The sequence below is a fragment of the Motacilla alba genome, chromosome 2 (genome assembly GCF_015832195.1).
Source record: "Motacilla alba alba isolate MOTALB_02 chromosome 2, Motacilla_alba_V1.0_pri, whole genome shotgun sequence".
NCBI classification, from domain to species: Eukaryota; Metazoa; Chordata; class Aves; order Passeriformes; family Motacillidae; genus Motacilla; species Motacilla alba.
In genome coordinates, this window is record NC_052017.1 from 134,515,159 (window position 1) to 134,528,461 (window position 13,303).

Here is a 13,303-nt window from a genome sequence, read left to right on the forward strand (position 1 = left end):
CTATGGGAATGTCATAGTCTAGATCAGTGAAATTATATTAAAGAAAAGCTTTATTTGCTAAGAATGGTATTGGGCTACTGGAGAGGCGGGTGGTGGGAAATTGGTCCAAAAATACCTTTGATTATTTTAGGTTTTTACCTCCATGACTACATAAAGTAAGCATTCAATCCAAAAAGTGCTCATTTTTCCTTTGAAACAAAATATTTTATTGAAGCATTTTTCTAATAATGTATCAGTGAAGATAATTAACTTTTAAAAAGTCTGTTTCACTTGAAATACCTACAATTTTAATGGGAGACAGAGAAATCACAAGCTTGTTATCTTTTACAATTTCTGCTTCTCCTGTTATCCAATGGTGACTTTAGTTGAGCACAAAAACTGCTTAACTACACAAAAAAGTTATGGGAATCAAAACACATAGAGAAGACATAGTTTAAACTAGGTTTGAAAATTATTTCTGTATTGCAAAGGCTGTATTAGCTCCTGCAACTTCTGAAGCAACTACAGATGATGTTCTATATTATGGCACTTATTTAATGACTGTTTTGTACTCTGCTATAATCTCACATCTCCTTGATACTTCCACCTATCTCCTAATACCCATTATATATCTGGTAGCCCTTTGCTTCTCTGCAAATGAGGAAATTCCAAACCCACCCCTTCCTCTCTCCTCCCAACCCTCAACGACTTTTTGCACACAAATATGGTAGAAGATGGGGATAAGAAAGTGGATCAAGACTAAGCTAGTTATAGAATTGTCATCCTAAATTTATTCAATATTTCACTTTCTTAAGACTTCCCTTTTCAGTTTTCCTGAATGACTCTGACTTTTGTTTTTCAAGTGCAAATACAAAAACTAGATGTTTAAAATTGAAAACACTGTAACAAACTTTCACCAAGACTTTATTATGATACATTAGCAGGGATTTAGATTAGACAAATGTTTGCATCATTGTTTTACTTTCATGGATCTGTTATTTCTAATCTCACCTACCACAATCCAGTCCTGGGAGCGGGTTTTAGAGTTCCTTGAGAGATTCCATGTTATGAATTCTGCCTTTTGTATACTATAGATATTTCAGTCTGTCCAAGTAAGTAAAACTCCACCTGGAAAAGCAAATACACTGTGTGGCAAATAATTAAAAAAGAGATACTTAATACTAAATTTCTGAAGTAGTCTATGTGCTACACAAGGTTAAATAACTTCAAAGCCAAAACCAAAAATCTTCACACCCAAAGTCAAAACCAAAATTCATCGGCACCACTGCTCCTTGTACTTGCTCTCTCTCTGCTTTTTAACCGCAACATGTCCATGACACTGCGTGCGTATATGTCTCGCAAATTAACATTGATATTTGAATCACTGGATGAGTTCTTCATGAGTTTCTTTAAAGCTTCACGCTGCCGAAGAGCAGCTTCTTTAATCTTCAGTGTAAAATAACAGGCAGAAAAACGGTCATTTATTATAGCTATTGGCAAAGCCAAAACCAGTATTCCTGATAGTATACACATAAAGGCTACTACCTTACCAATGGTAGTGTCTGGTCTAATGTCGCCATAACCAACTGTTGTCATGGAAGTTGTTGCCCACCACCAAGCACCAGGTACACTTGTGAAAGTCGTGCCTGGCACACCTTGCTCAACAAAGTACTCCACAGTGGAAAATATAGAGATTCCTACAGAGAGGAAAAGAAGCAGAAGGCCAACCTCCTCATAGCACTGAGCAATAGTCATCCCAAGGGACCGCAAGCCTGAAAGATAAGAAATGCTGTCAGTAGGTTGATTCATGTAGCTGTCATTATATCTTTGCAAAACATTTCTTACTTAAAGGCTGACTGCTTTATATTTTCTTTGAATGCGAGTGAACGTGTCTTGACAATCACAGATTCAGTAAGATTAGAGAAGACCTCCAAGGTCATCGAATCTAACCTTTAACTGAACACCAGCTTGTCAGCTAAACCATAGCACTAAGTGACACATCCAGTTGTTTCAACACTTCCAGGATTGTGACTCTATCACCTCCCTGGGCAGCCCATTTCAAAGCTTAACCACCCTTTCCATGAAGAAATTCTTCTTGATGTCCAACCTGAACCTCCCCAGCAAAGCCTGAGGCTGTTTTCTCTTTTCTCATTGCTTGATGCCTGGGAGGAGAGGCTGACCCCACCTAGCTACACCCTCCTTTCAGATAGGAAGTAGAGAGCACTAAGGTTCCCCCTGAGCCTCCTTTTCTCCAGGCTGAACAACACCAGTTCCCTCAGCCACTCCTCATGTGATTTACTCTCTCGATCCTCACCAGTTTCATTGCCCTTCTCTGGACAATGCTCCAGCACCTCCATGTCTTTCTTGTAGTGAGGGGTCCAGAACAGGATACACGATTTGAGGCTTCCCAGAGCTGAGTACAGGGCGATAAAATTTCCTAGTCTGTTTGGCCACACTACCCAGGCCATGATGCCATTGGCCTTTGTGGACATTTGGACACAGCTGGCTCATCACACCCAGATCCTTTTCCACTGGGCAGCTTTCAGACACTCTTCCCTCAGCCTGTTGCACTGCAACAGGGGTTGTTGTGATGCAAGTGCAGAACCCAGCATTTGGCTTTAATAAACATCATGCTGTTGGTCTCAGCCCATATCCAGCCTGTCCAGATCCTTTTGCAGAAACCTCCTATATCCTCCAGAAGATCAAGTCCTCCACCCAACTTAGTGTCATCTACAAACTGACCCGATTCCCTCGTTCAGAGCATCAATAAAGATATTACACAGGACTGGCCGCAATACCGAGCCTCGGGGACTCCACTAGTCACTGACCACCAACTGCATGTGGCACCACACACTAACACTCCCTGGGACCAGTCCTCCAGGCAGTTTTTACCCCAGCAAAGAGTGCATCTGTTCAGGCCATGGGCCTCCAGTTCCTCCAGTAGAATGCTGTGGGAGACAGTGTCAAAGATTTTATTGCAGTCCAGGTAGACAACATTCATAACCTTTCCCTCATCCACTAGGCAGGCGATGTAGTCATAAAAGATCAGGATGATCAAGCCTTGGCTGAACTCTCCTTTCCTAAACCCAGAGCTGGGCCTGATCCCCTGGTTGTCCTGTACATGCCATGTGATCACACTCAAGATCATCTGCTCCATAATCTTCCCCAGCACTAAGATGAGGGTGGTAGTTCCCTGGATTCTCCTTCTGACCCTTCTTGTTGATGGGCATTACATTTGCTAGCTTCCAGCTACCTGGGACCTGCCTGGTTAACGAAGGCTGATCATAAATGATGGCAAGCATTGTGACAAGCTTTCCCGCCAGCTCCCTCATCACCCTAGGATGAATCCCAAGTGGCCCCATGACCTGTGAGTGTGTAAGTGGCACAGCAGGTGACTAACAACATCCTTTTGGACGGCAGGGGTCTGTTCTGCTTCCCATATCCGTGTCTACCAGCTCAGGGGGCTGGTTGCCATGAAGATATCCACTCCCTCTGTTAAACAATGAGGCAAGGAAGATATTAAGTACCCCAGCCTTCTCCTCATCCTTGGTGATAGTTACCCCCGCTCCACAACCAATAAAGGACAGAGATTTTCCTTGGCCCTCCTTTTGTTGGTAATGTATTTATAAACCCACTTTTTATTTCACACTGGTGGCCAGATTGAGTTCTAGCTGAGCTTTTGCTTTTCTGATTTTCTCTCTACGTGACCTAATGAAATCCCTGTACTCTTCCCAAGTTCATCTCCTTCTTCCAAAAGTCATAAACTCTCTTTTCTTCTCTGAATTCTGGCAGAAACTCCCTGTTCATCCAGGCTGCTCTTCCTCCTCCTTGGCTTACCTTTAGGCACATAGGTACCGCCTCCTCCTGAGCCTTTAAGACTTCTTTCTAAAAGTATGTCCAGCCATTCTGGAGCCCTCTGTTTTAAGGGCTGCTTCCCAAGGGGCTCTCTGAACCAGTGTCCTGAACAGGCCAAATCCTGCCTGCTGGAAATCCATGTGAGAGATTTTGTTGACCTCTTTCCTCACTACACCATGAATTGAAAAGATTCCTATTTTGTGGTCACCATGCTCCCAATGGCCTCTGACCACCACATCTCTCACCAGCACTTCTGCTGGTGAGAGGCACTGACCCTGGTAGGCTAAAAAGAGGTGCTGCTCTAAACAGAAGCTGAGAAAAAGTGATTTACATAAATAGATCACAGCGTCACACTGAACATCTGACATCCTTGGTATTTTCTTAATACAGACCATAAGAATTCTTATTACTTATCATCTGAACTATGTACACATATAATTGAGACAAACTAAACTACCTCGATTTATTAATTGGCTGTAAGAGAAGACCTAGCACCAGGCTAAACTACTTAAAAAACACTAAAAGCACCTGTTTTATACTTGGAGATACATTTATACATTTAGATGTGCCAAGCCTCTGATTTCCAGCCACTGTCCTATTTTTCTCTTGGACCTAGGAGCCCTTAGTTACCAAATTTGTGTTGCTGTGTGACTACTTTGACCCCAGTTCAGTTCACTCAATAACTTTTTCTTTAAGGACTGTTTTCAATCCTTTTATAGTTGTCACAGACTCTCTTCAACCCTTCTTATTTCCGCCCAAGCTACCTTGTACTGTAGACATCAAAACGAATAGGTTTTCCAGTAACAGCTGCACTTGTGCCAAACTCAAGATAGCAAAGCAAGCAGCAAAGCATATCCTCTCGATGCAAGCATGGAATCCTGTTAATTGACTATGTACTGCATCAGTCCTTTTGCCCATGAGCTGCACAGGGAGTTCGGGACCACTCTCCATAACCCCCTATATTCCTGTTAGAGCTACTGCTTCAAGGCTAGACTGCCCCACAAAAGCAAGCAGGAAAGTAAACCCAAAAATAGTGCAATGGATAGATATTGCACATAAAGAAAGAAGGAAGATAACAGGGTAACAATTCAGCTGAGACACATAGGAGACTGAAATTATCTTTTGAATTACTTTGGATTAGTTTTTAATACTTTTCTTTAAAAATGTGAGATGGTTTCTCCAATAAATGAGAAAAACATAATGCTTATGAATTACCCTTCATAGGTATACTTCTCACTAAGTGTTTGCAAACTAGTGTTTGCAAAACAGCTTACAGAGGCTCTGCCTCTGCTTGCAGACTTCATGTGCTCATTAGTGTTATAGGCAATTTGATTTTTTTGACAGTCTCAAACTACAAGATGTTAACATTTCTTGCTTTGGGCTCTTTCTTTTCCCCCGCACATCTAATGGATTTTAGAAGTTTTATGTACAGCAAACACTGGAAGTAGACAGTAGAGTTTGGAGGCAATATTGGGTTTTTTTTTCCAATGCTATCTGCTACGAACTCCAGTAAAGAACTTACCCATACTGAGATCTTATATTACTATAACTGTGATCTGTAGAATGTTTATTACAATGACACAGATTAAATCTTTAACACAAAGGGAATAAGATTTATCAGTGCAATCTTTTCTCTGTAAATATGACTGCCTTCGTATTTTGGAAACACGAATATCAGCAGTGCAAAAGCTCTGTGAGATAATTGCAAGGACTCAGATCAAATTCTCATTTCCAAGGAACCTGCTATGAGCCCTTGCCCTGTAAAACTTCCTACTGAACAAAGCAGAAGAGAAGTCCTTTCAGGTGAGCTAGGAAGAAGGTACAATTTGAAATTACCCCAGTAGCGCTTCTTTTCAAAGCATAAATGAATACTACAAAAGCCAGGGCTTGTACCTTATGATGGATCTTGAGAGTATTGTAGCTAAAATAAAAAGCAAATATTTCACATAAAAATAAATTAAGGAGGAAAAGAACAGTAACTGTTAAATCTTTGTATCACAATGATGACATTCTAATTTTTCCTATGGTTAGTTATTCTAACTGTTCAGGGTTTGATTTTTTCTTTTTATTATTCTTAGTTCTAGTATACTTATCTAAAATTAAGATATAATTCTTCAAGTCTTTAGATGAAGTCAGGAGACATTTATAGGCAAATCTATGAATCAGAAAAGTTACTGGACTCCACAGCTCATTCCAAGGGGAATCAGTTGGTGTAATGACATGCATGAAGTATACTACTATATTACTTTGTACCTTTTAAAGATGTCTCTGAGTCCTGGCACACGGCCTAACTAGGGCTGTTCCAGCACAGACACCTCAGCAAGTCTTACAGCTTCTCATGAGAACTCCTTGCCAGGAGCTGTGACAGCTTGGTTACTCATGCTTGGAAGGTGCTAAGGTGCTGTAACAGAGTTGGTATGAGGCTGGCAAGCAGCCCCAGATCTGGTAAGAGGAAGCATTTCTGCCATGCAGGTGAAGTTCTATCTCTTTTTTGTCCAAAGTGACTTGGCAATACAAGCTGATAATCAGGAGCTTCAGTTTACACAGCGCTTAAATAACCCTTAAGTTTTGACACAAAAAGTGCTGAAGTTTCAACGTTACATGACTCTAGAGGCAGAGCAGCCTTAAATGTGCTATGGTCTTCTCTCAAATACATGCTCATTGCCTTTGCAAGTAAGATGCTCATACCCTACTTCTCCTCAAGAAGTCCCTCTGTATGTGCTTCCCAGAGGAGACCAGCAAGGCTTCCCTGAAAACATGGTCCTGGGGCAAGGCAACAGCCGAGGAGCATCTGAGAACATGACAAATCAGCTTCAGTTCTCTTCTATTCTTGAAGTTACTAAAATACATAATTTTGCTATATCGGAGCAGTAGTCTTGCCCTCTAGCTAGACATTTTATGGACAGAGGTACTACTGATTTCTCAGTGGCTCCTTGATGAAGTACAGTACTTAGCATAAGTAACTGCACACTCACACCAGTCTTGCCTGTTTTTAAGATCACATCCCTCAAGTCAGCTGGCTTCAGCTTCCATAGGGGCAGAAATTACTTTTTTCATTTCTTATTTTCATTCTTGTTCTTGTCCCACAGGAAGGGTTAGGTTGTATTTCTTGAAAGTGAAGAAAAGAACTGATGTTTTCTCGCCTCACTCATTCCTGCCCCTGACAGCAGGGCCAGGCTGCTGGTGTGATCCCAGCTTTGCTATGGCTCCACAAAGTACCACAGAAATGTTCTCCTTGTGGCTGTGAACACCCCTCCTTGGTGAAAGAGAAGCTGCTGCCTTCAGACACAAATCTGCTGCTCTTGTATTCATATTGCCATGTGAAACAACTGAGCAGTGCCTGGAGCTTTGTCTGGTCTGAGACTGTAGCAGTTGGAGAGAAGCCTCACTGGAAGGCACCTGTCAGATCCAAGGCAAGAGAGCAAGAAGAGCTTCAAGAACCACCCTGAACACTGAGGTTTATCAGGACTGCCTGGGTATGTGCAAGGAGAATGGTCTCTATAGATGACACATATGGGGCTCATCTTGTAGTAGGAGCTGTGGTAAAGGATGTATTTAGAAGCACATTAACACACTTTTTCAGACAGGAGATCAGAACAGTGAGTTTCTACATTTAAATCATACAGATTAGATTTAGCATTCTGGAACTAAGTAGGCAGCAACTGACCTACCAAAGAAGCAACACAGTGATGGTAACACTGCTCCGAGTGGTTTAAATTGATACATATGTTGCTTCTTTTACCTTGATACTCCCATTTTGATTCCAGCAAAAAGAAGACAGCATATCTCCAGATCATGATATTATATTTTAATGTAATTAATTCACTTTTGCCTGACATGATAGTATTAAATTAAATGTCACTCAATGTTGAGATGTAAACTTTGGTAAATACTGAATAATTAATTTAAGAATATATAAACCTAAGTGTTTAGACCATCCTTGAAAGTATGTGTACCTGAAGTTAGCAGTTATACAAATATCTGAAACATCTGATTTCAAGCTGACAGAACCACAAAACTGAGTGACAGAATGAACACATTCACTCTGTAAGAGTAAATTGCAATAAACTGGAAACTTAACTCGAATCAACATACTTTTGTATGACTATTTTGTTAGTCAGCACAAAAGTGCCCTGATGAGATAAAATCTTTTTCTTATTTTCAAAACACAGTTAGAAAGGATGGCATTCACATTACAACCACCCTCAAAAGTAGGTAAAAGCATTGCAAAAAACCTCTACTAAACCCTGCAAAACTTGTAATGAAGCAAAACACATTGCCAGACTGAATCATTATAAACTTTCTCTCAACTGCTTTCTAAGGGACTGTTATGCATCAGTATAAGCATAACCTAGGGTAGAGAGTAAGATTAATATACTTCCCAAACCACTATGATTATGCTTATGATTATGAGTAGTATCAAAGCTACTCCCTGCCACTGGCAGGCAGGTTGCTACCTTTCAGTGGTAACAAAAATAGGACACATTCTGCTGCTGTGAGCACACTGTAACTCCTGCTGAATTTGGGCCAGTTCACAGAGAGGGCTCTCCAAAAATATGGACAGGCATCAAAACATTCCTGCTTCATAGCTGGAAATTCTGAGAAGGCACATTGGGTGCTTTTCAAGAATGATCACCACTGTCTTCAGAACAGCTAATATTGCCGAGATCATGATTTACTAATAGGATTTAATTTTTCAAAGCTACTAGTGTTGGCTGAACATTTCTCCTGTAAAATTCAGCACCATATTCTCCACTGATTTAGGTGGGTACATAATCAAATCATTTTGAAAATGCCAAGACAGTTTTTATTCTTTCATATAGCCAGGCATGCACATGCCACAAAGAAGTAATAAAATCAGGGGAAATGCAAGATGAAATTCAACACTTTCCAATAATTTCCAGCTTCCTCTGATAAATTCCCACTGGAAAATGTTAAATTTTATGACTTCCTTTCACCAGAGAGAGCAAACAAGATGGTTCACAGAAGTGCATTTCACCTTACACTACACCCCTGCTTGCTGTTCATTCATCTGTCAGGAGTGCCAGGGCACTAAGAGCCCCGGAACACTTGGTGAATGCTGGCTGAACCTGGCACTGCTGCTCTGTGCTGTAGCCAGGTCCCCCTGCCTAAGCAGCCCCTGATGGGCTCACATACCACTGGAATACCAGTGGGTTCAATGGGGCCAGAGAGCCTCTCAACCCACCACCTGCAAAGGTTTTAAACAGTTTCCTTGAAACATTCTCCACTGTGGTTGTTTTCAGGATCTATGACATGGACAGAATCATGACATAATTCTTTGCACATGCTTTTAAACAAACGAAATTGTGACAGCTGTCATTAGTGGACCTTGGAACATACAAAAAGTCTGGGCTGATGATGTCTGCTTCTTCCCTAATAAAATCAACACATATATATGTTTTAAAATTTATCACATTATGAATGACTGGTGGATGATTTACAGCATGCAACACTAAGGTCTGTTTATGTAAATGTTCAATGCTAACAATATGCAAGGCTTTATGAAGAGCTAAAATTTTTTGGAGAAGGCTTATCACTCAATTATAATGTTCAAAAGTAAGATCTGGAAAAGCCATTACTGCTAACAGATTGTGTCATGCAATGCATACACAAAATGGAGGACTGTGCCCAGGGACACCTATTGCAGGCAGTGAAATTGAGAATATCACAGCCATGGCCAAATATACCTGTTGAATGTCTTCCCAGCTTCAACATCCGCAGGGCTCTGAGAAGTCTCAGCACTTGGACAATGCGCCCCACGTTCTCCAGTTCTTGGGAGCTCTCACCACCACACAGGCTCTCTACCAGCAGGGTGATGTAGAAAGGCAAAATAGCAAGGAGGTCTATGATGTTTGCCACACTCCTTAGGAAGCGGCACCGATCTCGTGCACACAGGAGCCTCAGGACAAACTCCGCTGTGAACCACGCAATGCACAGGTACTCTAGGGCATCCAGCAGTGCTGGGGCCAGCCAGCTGAGCTCTACTGAAATCAAGGCCATGTTGGCAATTGACACAACAACAAAAACCATGGACAAGGTGCCAAACGTCCTGGCTGCTGCAGAGGAGCCAGGCTTTTCCAAAAGTTCCCAAAGTTTCTGTCTGACATTGGGACAGAGGCTACCAGAAAAGTCCTCCTCTTCATCTTGGGCATCCAGTTCTTCTGCATCTTTCTTGATGTCTAAGGCTTCACTCAGCTCCTTCCTCCTGAAGTACCTGCCCGGGAATATCCCCCAAGAGATTGTGAATACCAATAGGCAGATTCTTGTCTTGTCATTTACTATGCAAGTCAGAAGAATGCACAATAAAGTTTACCTTATGTGAACTCAGAAAATCCTCATATCAAGCAAATGGCTTTTATTGTTGAGGCCCTGCAGCACGTCTCCACTGACTGATATACTTCTATTAACCCATTTCACATCAGTGACACATTCTATATGCAGAGTAATTTTACTGATAGCGATTTATTTATATGGATCATGTTGACCACAGTAGGATCTGCAGCACGACTAACATGAATTCTTAGAAGCAATCCTGGCACAACCAGATCCTCTGTTTTTTAACAGTTCTCAGTTTGCTTAATCGTATGCCATTTTTATTACACTGGTCCCTATTTGCAATAGTAAAACTGAAGGCATAATTAAAACCATGCAGTTCATGGGTGAACTTCTGATCAATACACACTAAGATGACAAGGTATCTTTCTTTCTTTAGATATATGGGCTCTCACACAAAGTGGACAAGCATTTGTACTGATTAAAACTTACAGACTGTAAATGTATAGAGTGTTTTGTTAGAATAAGAGTATATTTAAAGAGGAATTTTGTCAATCATAAGCATACTCAAAGTACACTAAAAAAAATCTTTTTATTTCATATCTTTTTTTTTTTTGGCTGCTGCAAAGTTCAAGCCTTAGACAAAGGTGTTAGGCAATTTTGCCTTCAATACAGTTAGTCCTGCATATGTCAAAAAGGTCTGTAGCTCTATGTATCACTAAAGTAGTAGGAGCATTCAGTTACATCTACCAGAAAAGGAAGAAAGGCATGAAAACTAGGCTCCAATTTTCTCAGCTGAACAACTAAACCATACTAGGGTAGGATACCTCTAATATCCTTTTGGGATGGTATTACTTCTTTCTAATAATTTTGACATAACTGCTATAGCTAAATAGCAGTCACACTCTTTAGAAAATTCATTTCTTCAATACTAAAAAACCCAAACCAGTAACATTGAATATTGTGGGAAATTAACTGCAAATAGAATTAACAGAAACATCCTGGGGGTGGTTCAGTCAAAACCCACCTCATTCCTAAACTGCCTGCTGTAATTTGTCTCCAGCGAGCCATGTTCCCGCTGCTGCTGCCCCCTCCCTGTAAGCTGCTACATCCACGTGCGATGCTTCCTTTCATGGCTCCTCCTGGAGCCATGCCACCCACACTCAGCCTGGCAGGTGACCAGCCCCCCTTCTGCCTCTCCAGCTTGGATTTGGAAATCCTTCAAAATTAAAGTGCAGGTGGGCAGGATCCAAACCCTCCCAGCATTGTGCCTGACTCCACATCTAATCCCTCTACGATAACCTTAAACTGAATGATTGAACCCTTTTCATCATGTTGTCCTTTTCAATATTTTGAGCTTCCAGGGCCAGTTTGAAGGCACTACAAGACATCCCAGACCCTGTTCCTGTTACTGTCTCACTATCTTGACCTCACCAGCAACCTTTCCTACAGCAAGTGGTAACTGTGACCTCACCCAACACATCTCCCATTTCTGACACCCATCCACTGCTAGAGCAGCACTTGGGGCTCAACTCATAGAACTTTTCCTGCTACCTCATCTATCCCCACTGCTGGATCTCTGCCCTGAGGGTCCCTGAATGCAAGTCAATGTGGAACTCATCTAGCCCACAATCCACAAGATGAGGAAGCCTCATCTTCCCACAACTCACCGGTCTCTGCAGCAGGAATCAATGCTGAGCTCATCCAAACCCCAGTACTGGATCTCTTGCAGGAAAGAGAGTGCACACAGCTGCTCCATCACATGCAGCCTCCCTGTCTGGTAGTAATTCAGGATGTAGTGAAATGCCTGTGAGCTCCGGTCAAAGAAATACTCATTCTCCACAAGGTTGGCATCATCACAAAGCTCAAGGAGGCCAGAGGCCACATCCCGGGCAGCAGAGACCACTACTGCCAGTTTGCCAAGACGGGTGTCAGGGTAGCAAGACAAAGTTTGCTGGGACATCACAAAGCGGCTGCCTCCTACATTGATAGTAAAGCAGTCCAGAGAGGGAATGACCTTCTGGAGCAGGGGCCCCTGCTCTTCCTCACTAGAGAAAACACTGGACTCCAGCGAACCCAGGGATGTGCTACTCCCTGGTTCCTCCAAGGATGCTTGGGAAGAAAGAGACATGCAGCAGGGAGGCGACTTCATCCTGTAGCTGCCAGCAGCAGCCCACACTCTCCAGGATCAAAATCACAACGCGGCTGCAGAGAAGGCAGTCCCGCCTGAGGGGCGGCCGGGCTAGGCTCGGAATGTTGCCTCTGGCTACCGTCCCAGGGACAGCGCACGGTCCCCGCTGCCTCCGGGCGGTGCTGGAGCTGGGCGGAGGTCAGGCGGGCGCTGCACAGCCCAGCGCCGCCCGCACCCGCGAGGATGCCGAAGGAGCCGCGGTACCTGAGGCGGCGTCACCTCGTGCTGTCCGCGCCGGCACCATCCGCCCGCGACGGCCCCTCCGCTTCAGCGCTCAGCTCCAGCCGCTGGGTCGGGGCAGGGGAAACCCAGCGGGACGACACAACGCGAAACACCGGCTTCAGCGGCGACTCCGGGCAGCGCCCCGACAGTAGCCCTAGGGGCCGCCGGCCAGCCCGTCCCCTCCCGCCCCGCGCTCGCACTTCGGCCGGGGCTGCTGCGGCCGGAGCCGAGCCCCGCGCCGGGGCAGCCGCCGCCAGCAGAGCGCCTGGGCAGGGCTGCCGCCCCCGGCCCGCCCGGCCGCTCCCCGCCCCCCGCCCGCCTCACCTGCCCGCCGCCCGCCCGTGCCGCCCCCGGCCCGCTGCCTCCGCTCGCTGCCCCGGCTCCAAGGCTCCGGGCAGCGGCAGCGCCTCTCCATGGCGGGCCGCGCGCCGCGGGGGGCAGGCGGCAGCGGCGGGCGCGGGCTGGGCCGGGCCGGGCTGGGCCGCGGGGCCGAGCCCGCCCCGCCCCGGAGCCGCGGGGCCCGGCAGCCGCAGGTGCGCCGCTAGTGCCGGGTGTTCCCACCCGCGGCTGCCTCCGGGACAACCCGGCTTGCAAACTTCCCCGAGCCAGCTGGCAGGGCGGTTCGGAAGCCGGCCCTCCGCGGTGTATGTAACCCCAAACGGGTCGCTGAGCAGGTAGCGTGTTCTCAAACTGCTCCCTCGGCTCAAGTCTGAAGTCACTCGGGTAAAGAAGTCGCTGTAACTCGATGGGCGTGAGCGAGCC

The 13,303-nt window shown here is 44.5% G+C and overlaps 1 protein-coding gene across 1 annotated transcript; it reads right to left on the reverse strand.

Moving 5' to 3' along the window:
* Positions 1 to 886: 886 nt before the first annotated feature.
* On the reverse strand, positions 887 to 12,868 carry KCNV1 (potassium voltage-gated channel modifier subfamily V member 1). The gene is made up of 3 exons (XM_038129729.1): positions 11,799 to 12,868; positions 9,543 to 10,069; positions 887 to 1,751 (listed from the first exon to the last, which is right to left on the reverse strand). Exons 1-3 carry the CDS (start codon positions 12,278 to 12,280, stop codon positions 1,240 to 1,242), a joined length of 1,521 nt encoding a protein of 506 aa, XP_037985657.1. The 5' UTR covers positions 12,281 to 12,868; the 3' UTR covers positions 887 to 1,239.
* Between the last annotated feature and the right edge of the window lie 435 nt (positions 12,869 to 13,303).